Source organism: Ceratotherium simum, chromosome 12 (genome assembly GCF_057802395.1).
Source record: "Ceratotherium simum simum isolate JZ-2026a chromosome 12, ASM5780239v1, whole genome shotgun sequence".
NCBI classification, from domain to species: Eukaryota; Metazoa; Chordata; class Mammalia; order Perissodactyla; family Rhinocerotidae; genus Ceratotherium; species Ceratotherium simum.
The window spans coordinates 70,835,463-70,848,409 of record NC_141911.1 but is presented as its reverse complement, the minus strand read 5'-3'; the positions used below and the strand labels follow the sequence as shown (position 1 = coordinate 70,848,409).

Below are 12,947 nucleotides of genomic sequence, written 5' to 3'. Positions count from 1 at the left end.
CGCAGGCTCCTGCAGCCGCTTCTCATCTCCAGCATTCCCAGAACTTTACTTTTCTGCACAGCTCCTAACCCCCAACTCTGGTAATCACCCTCATGGCTCAGACTAAACTCTCTCCACCCTGTCCTCTGGAACACTGTTTCCTTTGTAAGTCAACCACGTTCTCCCTCACCCTGCCATTCTCAAATGCAGCTCCACATTCATACTCTGTACACAAGGCAGTGCCAACACTTTCAAAGCCAGCCCCGGCAACTTCCCCCATTCTATCCCCACACGGCTCATTTGAGCACTCGCCACCTTTCTTAAGGCACTTCTGAGAAACCATGCCTACTTCCACCCCAACCAGACGACCATACTTCCTATTTCAAAAAAAGAATCCCCAGGCACGAACACTCTCGATCTCCTCTCTGCCATATAAAGTCATCTACATCCCCCAATCTGTATCTCCCTCCTGCCGCTCCTCCCATCAGATTCCAAACCCCCTTTCCTCTCACGGACGCTGCTCAACCCATTGTCCCTACTCCATTTGATATGCCCTAAGCATAGTCCAAACCTCATTCCTGGTGTCCTTTGAGATGAGATCAACAAAAGTCTTGCTCCATACTTGCTCCCCCTGAGCAAACCAGGGGGCCAAAAAGCAGATCAGCACATACTTTTAGATATCCAGGTCTCAGCTGATAGCTCTTCAAATCAAATGTTACTGACTTGCTCCTTTTCTAACAGTTGCAAAGATTCCCAGAAGGCACAAGAATACCACTGTTATTTTATAACTGTGGAAATTGTTTATATCCAAGGATTCAAGAACTCTAAACAACTCGCATTCTGCTTATACCCTTCATTATCAATATACTTTAAACTGATGTATTGACACTGATCCCAACATTTCAGGAAAAAAGTAGCTAGTCCTCACAGAACCTTTTAGAACTCCTGCCATGGTTCAATTAAGTGAACCTGTATGATTAACACTCAATCTGATACTTATCTGTAACTCTTACAGCTCAAAGTTTGTTTTTGCTTTTAAAAAAGTCTAAGTAAGCATCCAAATTTGCTTATGATACAGTACTAGAATTGTGCTAGTATTTATTACATTTACTGAGTACTTAATACACAGCAGGCACTGTGCTGAGAGCTCTGAATGCACGACTTCCCTCGGAGCAACCCTATGAGGCAGGCATTATCTGAGCTCAGAAGGTAAAGTGAGCTGGCCAAGGTCCTAACAGCAACTGGCAGAGCCGAGACTTCAGCCCATTGTGTCTGCCTCCAAAGCCCCTGCCTTTACTCACTACACTCCTAGCCTGCTGTGTGATGTCTGGACTTCCTAAGGGGCTACGCGATCATTTAGCAAACACTAAATATCTACTGGCTTCCAGGAACAGGGCTTGGCATCAAGATTACAAAGATAAATAAGACGCAGTCCCAGCCCTCTAGAAGCCAGCAGGGTTTTGAGGCAGCAAAGCAGGGTGGGCAGGAGCATGGACTCCAGTCTGTCTGCGTACAAATCCCTGCTCTGCCACGTCGAGTGTGTGCCTTGGGGAGCGGACACCTCTGTTTCCTCACCTCTACCTTCCTCGTTGGGTGATGAGAACTAAATGGATTAGCTCACATAAAACCACCTTAAAACAATTACCGGTAAGTGTTCAATAAACGTTAGCTACTATCATCATTAGCAGTAGTAGCACTGCCGCTGCTGCTGCTGCTAACACCACCAACCAATGAACTGCATTTATAGCAAAACAAGGTGTTAAGGTACAATAACAAAGGCATCAGCACAGGTAGCCAACGAAGACTGAGGGAAGAGGGGCAGGTACTCAGGAGGAGACAGAGACCTAACACCCAGGTTAGATACCTAACCTGAGGCTCAAAGCATGAACAGGAGTCAACTGACGCTCAGAAGAGAAGGACACAAAGAAGGAGAAGAGCGCCTTTCAGGCAGGAGGGGAAGCAAAAATCTCACGGTGAGAAACAACATGACTTTTTCAGAGAAATACAAAAAAGTAAATTGGTGCTGCTACGGTCTGTAAAATAAGAGGAAGAGGGTGATGAGAGATGAGGCTCCAGAATTGTGAGCAAAGAAGCCACAGTAGGACACATGTCAAGAAACTGAAGATTTTCCCAGGTGTCTGATATATGTTTAGTATTTACTGTAGGTTTACTGAATTGAAAAGTCAAGCTTGAAATAACTTGGCCATTGGCTTGAGGCCAACAACTTTGGTTCACTATGGGGGGTGTTTTTATAGCAGGTTTTATCAAACATGAATTTATGCAGAAAGTTGCAGCACAAAAATGTTGTAGGTTAAGGGGGCCAGCCCCGTGGCGTAGTGGTTAAGTTTGCACGCTCCACTTCAGCGGCCCAGGGTTTGCAGGTATGGATCTCGGGCGCAGACCGATGCACTGCTTGTCAAGCCACGCTGTGGCAACGTCCCATATAAAGTAGAGGAAGACAGGTACGAACGTTAGCCAGGGCCAATCTCCCTCAGCAAAAAAAGAGGAGGACTGGCAACAGATGTTAGCTCAGGGCTAATCTTCCTCACAAAAAAAAAAAAAAAGTTGTAGGTTAATTATTTTAATTTGGATTTAGCCTCAAAGCACATGTCAATGTTGACACTATTTGCTTTGCCCGATGCCGTCTTCTCAACCAATGTAATCAGAACAGCAATGGCACAGAGCCACACACCTGAGTATAAGGCGATATAAAACTTGTGATGCACACTAAGCCGGCATCTGCAAACAGCTTGGCAACTTCTGCAATGCGGCGAACATTCTCTTCTCTGTCTTCAGGACTAAAGCCAAGATTCTTGTTGAGACCCTGACGAATGTTGTCACCATCCAAAGTGTAGCATGGTATACCATGGCAAACCAAGTACTCCTCCAAAGCCATGCTCACCGTGGTCTTCCCTGCTCCAGACAAGCCTAAAATCAGAGAGTCCAAACAGATTCCACAGGGCAAGTCAGAAGGATAACCACTTAGTAAGAATTTTAATCACAGGCTTCACTGCACTCATTATTCACAGCAGTCTCTCAGTTAACATTCTTATCCAATATTTCTCTATAAGATTTACCACTCATCTAGCAAAACATCTGTAGTTTAAATACAGTAAGTACTTATGTTTTTAATAACGCCTATGCCCAAGGTTTTCTAGAAATCACTGACGAGCTTCACAGGTTTAACCAATTTTAACATCAGATGTGGTTAGATAGATATTTGCTTCGTCCTCTTATTAGCACTATTCTAAAGCTGCACGCCAATTTTAAAACAAAGTTATGGGCCGGCCCCGTGGCTTAGCGGTTAAGTGCGCGCGCTCCGCTGCTAGCGGCCCGGGTTCGGATCCTGGGCGCGCACCGACGCACCGCTTCTCTGGCTATGCTGAGGCCGCGTCCCACATACAGCAACTAGAAGCATGTGCAGCTATGACATACAACTATCTACTGGGGCTTTAAGGGGAAAAAAATAAATAAATAAAATCTTTAAAACAAAGTTATATGTCCAAACTACTTATGGGAAGGGAAAAAAAAGGACAGAAGTAAGGGAAATCACCCCTTACCCCAAGACCATCACCTCTCACAGACCACCAGGACAGAAGTAACCAGGAGTCCAATTTATAACATAATCAACCCTGGAGAGAATGTCCTCATTCAGCTCGTCTTCCTCTACCCATGCTGACTCACTAGCCAACGAGAAGTAAAGGAGAAGGACAGGGCACATTTACCCACTGACACTCGCCACCTTGGTGAGTGTGTAATTACAGAATTCATAACTAAGGTAGTTATGAGGCAAGAAACAAAATACTGAAGTCTAATGTACCAATGCTCCTGAAAGAAGCCATGGTAGTACAGAAGGCTAACCGAAAAAATTAGAAAAGAGGATGACGTGTTGAGAGGATCAATATAGTGTTAGTTGCTTTACATATTAAAAACGTACATCAGGGGCCGGCCCCGTGGCTTAGCGGTTAAGTGCGTGCGCTCCGCTGCCGGCGGCCCGGGTTCGGATCCCGGGTGCGCACTGAGGCACCACTCCTCCAGCCATGCTGAGGCCGCGTCCCACATACAGCAACTAGAAGGATGTGCAGCTATGACAGACAACTATGTACTGGGGCTTTGGGGGAAAAATAAATAAATAAAACCTTTAAAAAAAAAAAAAAAAAAAAAAAAAAAAAAAAAAAAAACGTACATCAGGGCCGGCCCCGTGGCTTAGTGGTTAAGTGCGCGCGCTCCGCTACTGGCGGCCCGGGTTCGGATCCCGGATGCGCACTGACGCGCCGCTTCTCCAGCCATGTTGAGGCCACGTCCTACATACGGCAACTAGAAGGATGTGCAACTATGACATACAACTATCTACTGGGGCTTTGGGGGGGAAAAAAAAGGAGGAGGATTGGCAATAGACGTTAGCTCAGAGCCGGTCTTCCTCAGCAAAAAGAGGAGGATTAGCATGGATGTTAGCTCAGGGCTGATCTTCCTCACAAAAAAATAAAAAAATAAAAATAAAAACTTACATCAATATGAGTACAGCAGATTGTATTTTCCAAAGACAGCCGCAACAGAATTTTCCATCCTGCAAGCGCTTCTACAATGTGACACTGCCACTGTCACACCAAGAGGTAGAGGCTAATTCCCTGCCCTCGAATCTGAGCTGGCCTTAGGACTCGCCTGTAGCCAAATGAATGCAGTGGAAACAACGATGCGTGACCTCCAAGGCTGGCTCAGAAGAGGCTGTGAGGCCTCTCTTTGGACACTTATGTGGAAGAAGCCAGCTATTAAATACCCTGAGATGACCGAGCTAGAGAGATGATAAGGTGTTCCAGTCCATAGGCTCAGCTGGCTAAGCTCCCAGCTGACAAGCAGCATCACCTGAGTAAGTCACGGCGGACGCCAGCCCACCTGAGCCTTCAGATGACGGCAGCCACGCCAGCATGTCTACCACCAAGCAAGACTCATGTGGAACTGCACAGCTGAGCCCCCCTGAAGTCCTCACCCACAAAATGGTAAGCAAATTAAAATGGCTGTTCTACACCTCTAGGGTTTGGGCAATTTGTTACTCAGCAACAATAACTGGAACAAACAGATAGAGGGTGAGGGGGAGCATGTTGTTCTGGGGTATTTTGTTATTATTTTTAACTACCAGTCATAAATACTGGTACCAACAAGTATCAGGAAGGAAAAAAACCTGAAACCTAAAACCCTGAACTTTTTATACAACAAAGACAAACTAAATTATGATAAAAGTGTCTGTTTATACATACATGTGTATTTATATATATTTTATGTATATATTTAACTTGAAACAGTGTAAAAATAGACAGTGCTGAAAATTAAATTACTGACATAGGTTTCATTGAGAGGATTACAGTGAACACAGACAAAAATGCAAAGAAATTAAAACAGAGATAATTAGTAGATAAGGCAAGACAGACAACCTAAAACTAAGATAAGAATAAATGGTATACCTGAAGAAGAGAAACCAACTATACTGGCTTGAATAGGGCCCCCCCAAAAACTCATGTCTATAAGGAACTTCAGAATGTGATCTTATTTGAAAATAGGGTCTTTGTGGATGTAATTAGTCAAATTAAGATGAGGCCATCCAGGATTAGAGTGAGCCCTAAATCCAATGGTTTGTGCCCCTATAAGAAGGCCACGTGGAGACACAGAGAGAGAAGCTGATGTGACAACAGAGGCAGAGTGAAGCAATGCATCTACAAGCCAAGGGACGCACAGATGGCCAGCCACGACCAGACACTGGAGGGGGGCACGGGACAGCTTCTCCCTGGAGCGCACAGAAGGGACCGCCCTGCCGACACCTTGACTTCAGACTTCCAGCCTCCAGAACTGTGCGAGAACAAATTTCTGTTGTTAGAAGCCACCCAGTTTATGGCAATTTGCTTCAGCAGCCCTGGGAAACTAATACACCAACCAACGTAAAAATACAAAACAAGGAAGTTTATCTAAAATAGAACCTGAGAAGAAGCAACCGTGTTGCAGGAAAATGGTACTCAGACCACTCAACACCTTGATGAGTTCCAGTTAGGCTAATGAATGGCAAGAAACCTTGACTTTTGTTTCCAACAACATCATCAAAAAAAATCAGTGAATGCTATAGAAGACTTGAAAAGATAATTAACAGGTGGGATGAAATGAACACATACAGAATATTGCACACATTAGGGGAACACATGTTGTTTTCAAATACACATTTATAGAAACTGACTACATACTAGACCATAAAGCAAGCACTGAAAAATATGATAAACAGTATTTATAAGCACATTAGTGGTAAAATAAATGGAATATACCATGTTCAAGAAAAGGAGTACCCAATATTCTAAAGATCAATTTTCCCCAAAATTGACCTTTAGATACAATGCAATCCTGAATCAAATCTCAATACAGTTTTGGGGGAATTGGTTAAACCAAATAAAAACTTATACAATAACGCAAAGAGCCAAAAAAAATATTTTTAAGTCAAGACACTCCTGATGAAGAAGAAAGTAAGAGGACTCATTCCACTGGACTCCAAGACTTATAAAAATGTAGTAATTAAGACAGTGTGGCAATAATAGAGACAAGTATACTAGTGGAACAGATCAGACAGCCCAGAAACAAATCTACACATAAGAGGAAACGTGATACATGACAGCTGGCACTGCAATCAGAGAAAAGGATACCCTCATCAATATATGCCCTTGGGACAACTGATCATCCACATGGAAAAAAGGAAAACGGATCCCTCCCTCTCACTACACACCAAAACCAACTGCAGGTGGATAAAAGGCCTGAATGAGAAAGGCAAAATTCCAGGAAAATATAGGCAAAGAAAGAATTCCTTCAGGCATCCAGATGAAAAAGCAAAGCTCCTAAAGAGAAGGAAAAAAAAATCAGATTAGTCTCACACTTCTTCGCCAACAACATTTAATACCAGAAGACAACGGAGCAATGTTTAAAGAACTCCAAGAGAAAGAAAGTATGAACCAAATATATATTTCACCCAGCCAACTTGTTGTAAAAGACAGGCAGACATTCTCAGACCTAAAAACTCAGGGGACTCAGAACCCAAAGGAAGAGCATCTTACAAAAAACTACTTAATGATGAACTACAATTAAAGGTTGACTCAAATAAAGAGCTCATGAGTGAACACGGCACAATAAAAGAACTGACGGTGAGCGGGTAAGCACTGAATCAATTTACTTACATAACTCAAATACAAACAATTATGGAAATCTAAGATTTGAGACAGAATATATTCTAAGTGCTACAAACCTGGACAATACAAAAGTAACAATTCAACTATCTAAACTTAAGAATGAGGAGATGGAAAGAATGTGAGAGTGTTGACTTCTTTCATACAAAAACAGACCTGTCTGAACTTGAAACACGTAATTTAAAAAAACAGAAAATGAAATGTTTTTTGCCAATCAGGAGAATTTTAAGGACTGGTTATATCCAGTGTTGGAAAGACACTGGAAAATGGACCCTCTCTCACACTGTTAGTGGGAGAGTAAAACAGATACTATTAACAGTTTAGTGAGCAATTTGGCGAGATAGATCAAAATTTTAAATACAATTTGTAGAAGTAAAAGGATCCATCATTTTTAAAGCTACCCCAAAACCTGGACCAGTTTACGCTCTCACCAGCCAGCTGTAGCTAAGCCCAAAGAGAGGCCCTGGGAAGACCAAGAACCAATCAGGGGCCAAAGCAAAAGTGAATGACAGAAAACTGATGATGTGACTTCTTTATCACTCATTCTTTCTCTTCCTATGGTTTCATTACTAGCTTCTTGAAGGCAGAATCCACGTCTTACCTGCATGCAGAAGTCTATAGAATGTAACGTAGTTAACGAATAGAAGATAGTTTTAAGATGCATTCTGGTTTTTCCTCTCTATTTTAACAGCAGTTCTATAAACAACAAAAGGAATTACCAAAAGGAAACACGTTATTATTATGCAACTTTGTCAGTTACATGTTATGATGCTCCAGATACAAGAACAGAGCTCAAAATTGAAACATGCTTACTCCTGGTTCCAGGCTGTCTATAAACAGTGCTTTTGAAATCAAGTGATTTATTACCTGTGAGCCAAACTGTGCAGCCACGAAAGCCACCTCTGGTCCCCACCACCTGACCCCTCTTGTTCCTGCTGACATGGTGAGCTTGATAGGTGACATTAGTTGCTCTCTGCATCCCCTGGAAAAAAGAAAAAAAGAAAGAATGAATTCAGGTTCACCTGCGTCCTTTAAAAGGTAAGCACATACTCCCTGCAAACACACAGTCACTATCCTAAGCAATATGCGAAGAGCAAGGAAGAAGATTAAAAGTAACAGTGAGCGTTTTTTCTCTCGAGTATCTGGCACGGTGTTCAGTCCTTTACAGACACCAATTCATTTAACGCCCACAGCCACCCACGGACGCAGCAACTCTCACTACCCGGGTTTTTTTTTGGCTCAAGATTCGTCCTGAACCAACATCTGTGCCAATCTTCCTCTATTTTGTATGTGGGTCACCACCAAAGCATGGCCGCCAAAGAGTGGTGTAGGTCCATGCCCAGGACCCGAACCCAGGCCGCCAAAAAGGCGTGTGCCCAACTTAACCACTAGGCCACGGGGCTGGCCCTTACTGCTGTGGTTTTATAGATGAAGACACTGAACCTGAGAAAAGGTAAATACTTGCCCAAGTTCCCATAACTAGTGAGGGGTGGACACCAGAGCCCAGTCTTCTCACTCAACCATTCATTCACTGAACCAGGATTTACTGAGGCCCTACTAGTACACCACGTGAATGAACAGGGTCCCTACCCCACTGAGCTTACCTTCCACTGGGGGAGACAAGCCAATAAAACTGTTATAATGTCAGAGAACGACAGTGCACTGTAGAAAAGAAAACAGGAGAAGAATGGAAAGGGAGAGGGGGGCCGAGTGCCCCTTCTACAGAAGGATCTAGAAGGGCCTCTGAGAAGGTGGCATCCAAGCAGACTCCTGAATAAAGTGTGGAAGCGGGTCTGCTGGAATCACAAAAGGCACGATGAAAAAAGTGAATGCACGGATAACGTTAGTATTTGTGGTTATTCCACAAAACAAGCGGAATGCAACTGTTGTTCTCCCAAATTTTCTTCTTCTTAAACCAAAGGGCATAAAACTACAAAGGCCTCAAAGGATCTGAACAGGCAGTTCTCCAAAGAAAAAATACAAACAGTGAGCAACCATATGAAAAGATGTTCCACCTCATTAGCCATCAGAAAACTGCAAATCAAAACCACAGTGAGACACCACTACACACCCACTAGGAGGGCTAGAATCCAAAAGACAGACACATGCTGGTGAGGATATGGAGAAATTGGAATCCTCATATATTTTTGCTGGTGGGAATGTAAAATAGGACAGCCACTTTGGAAAACAGCAGTTACGCAAAATGTTAAACACAGAGTTACTGTACGACCAAACAATTTCACTCCTAAATATACACTCACAAGAAATGAAAACACGTCCACATAAAACTTGTACACATATGTTGATAGCAGCATTATTCATAAAAGCCAAAAAGTGGAAACAACTCAATTGTCCATCAATTGATAATTAGATAAACAAAATATTTTAAAAATTGTATGACATATCAACACAATGGAATATTATGTGGCAATAAAAAGGAATGAAGGGTTTTTTTGTGTGAGGAAGATTAGCCCTGAGCTAACACCTGTTGCCAATTCCCCTCTTTTTGCTGAGGAAGCTTGACCCTGAGCTGACATCCATGCCCATCTTCCTCTACTTTACATGTGGGATGCCTGTCACAACATGGGTTGATAAGTGGTGTGTATGTCAGTGCCCAGGATCCAAACCTGCAAACCCCGGGCTGAGGAAGTGGAGTGTGTGAACTTAACCACTATGCCACCAGGCCAGCCCTGGAATAAAATACTGATACACGCTACAACATGGATGAACCTCAGAAACATTACGCTAAGTGAAAGAAGCCAGTCACAAAGACCACATATTGTGTAATTCCTTTTATTTGAATTTCCCAGAATAGGAAATCTCTAGAGACAGAAAAGTAGATCAGTGGTTGCCTCAGGCTAGGAGGTTGACGAGGAATGGAGAGTGACTGCTAACCAGTACAGGGTTACTGTACTGATTTAAAACACTCTAAAACTGATTGTGGTATGGTTGCACAACTCTGTAAATATACTAAAAACCACTGAATTGTACATTTTAAGCAGGTGAATTGAAAGCTATGCAAATTACATCTCAAATAAAGCTATTTTCTAAAACAAACAAAAAAATGAATCATATAGCCTCTATCTCTCTTCCTATGGAGCAAAAACATAATTTAGGTTCTTTTCTTCAACAAGTTACGTCTTTGTAAAACAGGTAAGTGTCAGCGCTCTTTGATAGAGTGTTTGCATCTGCATCTGCTACGGCTCTTATTGTCTAAGACAGTTCTAGTCATCATTCATTCAAAAATATTTACTGACTGCACAGTACATGCTTGACATTCCTCCAGGTGCTGACAAAACAGACGCCAGCGACACTGACAACTATCACGGTCCTCACGAGCTTCTCCAGGCCTCACTCCCAGTGCAGAGGTGCTCAAACTGTGGCCCCTCACCAGCAGCTTCCGCATCTCCTGGGAACTGGCAGCAATGCAAATTCTCAGGTGTGGCCCCAGGCCTACTAAGTTAGGAACTCTGGGCTGGGCCCAACAATCTGTATTGTAAAACCCTCTAAGGGATTCTGACCCAACTTTGAGAACCACTGTACTGATGGGAGAGATGGGGGTGGGGAGGCACCAAGATAAATAAGTAAATTATGTAAGTTAGACAAGAATAAGTATCAACGAGGAAAAAAAGTAAATAAAGCAAAAAATGTGAAGCAATATCATAGGAGTGATGTTGAAAATTTACATAGGGTGGTCAGGGAAGCCTTTATCCCCAAGAGGACATGTAAGACCTTTGATGACCCTCAGGGAAGCACCTCCCAGACAGAGGGACCAGCAAGTGCAAAGAAAAGTGGAAAAGTGATTAGGGAAATCTAGAACGATTGTGGCAGCCTGAAAGACTCGTTTGAAGTCAACTATCATAAATTTAAAGCAAGACCAGTCACCATGACAGCGTGTTTTCACAGCCACGTCAGTGGCACAGGCTGAGGCAGGCAATAGTCGGCAACGATCCAACCAGGGCTGTGGTTTGGTCCAGATGTCTTCAAAATGGGGAGCAGACACCCTAGTAGGTACATAAGCCTGGATTTTGTCAAGGAACATATTTCCACCCAGGTCTCCACTCCCACACGTCCTTTCTAAAACTGGTCTGCCCAAGAAGGTCCCGGGGTTTGGGATCGCTTTTCCCACCTGCCCCTTCAGACTCCTCCTCATGGATAGGTGAGAGGCACCCCTGCCCATCTGAATCTCACCATTACTCACTGCCCTCGGGGGGCGGGGGGGGGGGGGGGGAAGCCACTGGGGCCAAGGAACAACTTGACAATTCTTTTAACAGGCACACCACAAAAGCCGCCCCCCCTCCCCCACTAATCATCTCATTAACTGATGTTTTCCGACAAAATTATGCTTTTCTATGCTCAATAATCACTTAGAAAAAATATAATATGGGTCTTTCAACCCATTTCTTTTCACTAAACAGATGAACCAAACATGACTTTCCAACCCTGCATTTCCAAGATCTTAAACAAAAGCAGGGTTTCAGACACTGACACCTGCACCTTACAGGAAGCAGCGCGCCCCTCCCTGAGGTCACTAGTTTAGCTCTGGCCAGGCTGCCTGCGAGGAGAAGGGAGCAGGCTCAGCTGGAAGGGGAATGGGGGAGCAGCGAGGAGGGTGCTATGCAAGTTCTCAGCCCTACACTCACAGAACCTGTCTGACTTGGCCGTTTGGCGACGTTTTCCAAGTTACTTTGCTTTGGGGCAAAAAGCAGCAGGTATCTAATGAATTTAAATTCATGTTGGGCCTATAACATGTCTTCTGCTGTTCTTACTAAGTTGAGTAGAACGTACAAAAATTATCTGACAAGCTGATATGGATGAGAAAAAACAGGATAAGCAGAGACTGCCTGTTCTAATCACTAGACAAGAACGCTCCCCTGGGGTTTCATTCCTCCTACCTTTAAAAAAAATTCTAGAAGAAATATAGCAATCTGAGTATAAGGATGCTTATGCGTGTTTGATATTTCTCATATTAAAAAACAAACTTTGAGGGGGCTGGCCCCGTGGCTTAGCGGTTAAAGTGCATGCGCTCAGCTACTGGCGGCCCGGGTTCGGATCCTGGGCGTGCACCGACGCACTGCTTGTCCGACCATGCTGAGGTGGTGTCCCACATACAGCAACTAGCAGGATGTGCAGCTATGACATACAACTATCTACTGGGGCTTTGGGGAGAAAAAGGGAAAAAAAGGAGGAAGATTGGCAATAGATGTTAGCTCAGGGCTGGTCTTCCTCAGCAAAAAGAGGAGGATTGGCATGGATGTTACCTATGGGCTGATCTTCCTCACAATAAAAATAAAAAAAAAAAAACCCACAAACTTTTAAAAAGGATTTGCCCCATTCTCCTCCCTCCCAGTTTTTCAGAATAAATCAAAGAGCACTTTTTCAAACTACTGGCGCTGCAAGGTGGTGGGCGTATGCCGAACTGTACTGAGCACGAACAGCCAGTCCACATGTAGTCTTCTCCTTCCCCTCCTTTTCCACCCACTCTAGCCAAATCCTTCCTATGATCCGGCTGGAAAAACATGACATGGGTGACTCACCACGGGCCAAGAGTGGGTTAGTCCCTTCCAAGTCTACAATTCTACGCTCAGAGCCTTCCATGGCCTAGTTTCTATCCACAGGACAGAGAAATCAGGCTTATTGCTTCTTTGCTAGTAGTCTGGGTGGTTTGTAGAATCAGTCACCTGGCTTGTGTACATACATCAGGCAGTCCTTGTAACACTTACTGCCCAGAGCATTGGTCTGTTATCTACAGACTGT

At 43.7% G+C, this 12,947-nt stretch overlaps 1 protein-coding gene across 2 annotated transcripts in view; it reads right to left on the bottom strand.

Annotated features, from left to right (window-relative positions):
- PAPSS1 (3'-phosphoadenosine 5'-phosphosulfate synthase 1) overlaps positions 1-12,947 on the bottom strand; it is an 86,270-nt gene that overhangs the window by 65,145 nt on the left and 8,178 nt on the right. The window contains exons 2-3 of one of the 2 annotated variants that reach the window (XM_087437759.1): positions 8,058-8,172; positions 2,672-2,907 (exon numbers count right to left, since the gene is read on the bottom strand). In XM_087437759.1, the coding sequence (XP_087293885.1) occupies positions 2,672-2,907; positions 8,058-8,172 (351 nt within the window). Of the gene's footprint in view, positions 1-2,671; positions 2,908-7,791; positions 7,861-8,057; positions 8,173-12,947 lie in introns of those variants that run through there. The other variant, XM_087437760.1, reaches the window with a different exon arrangement.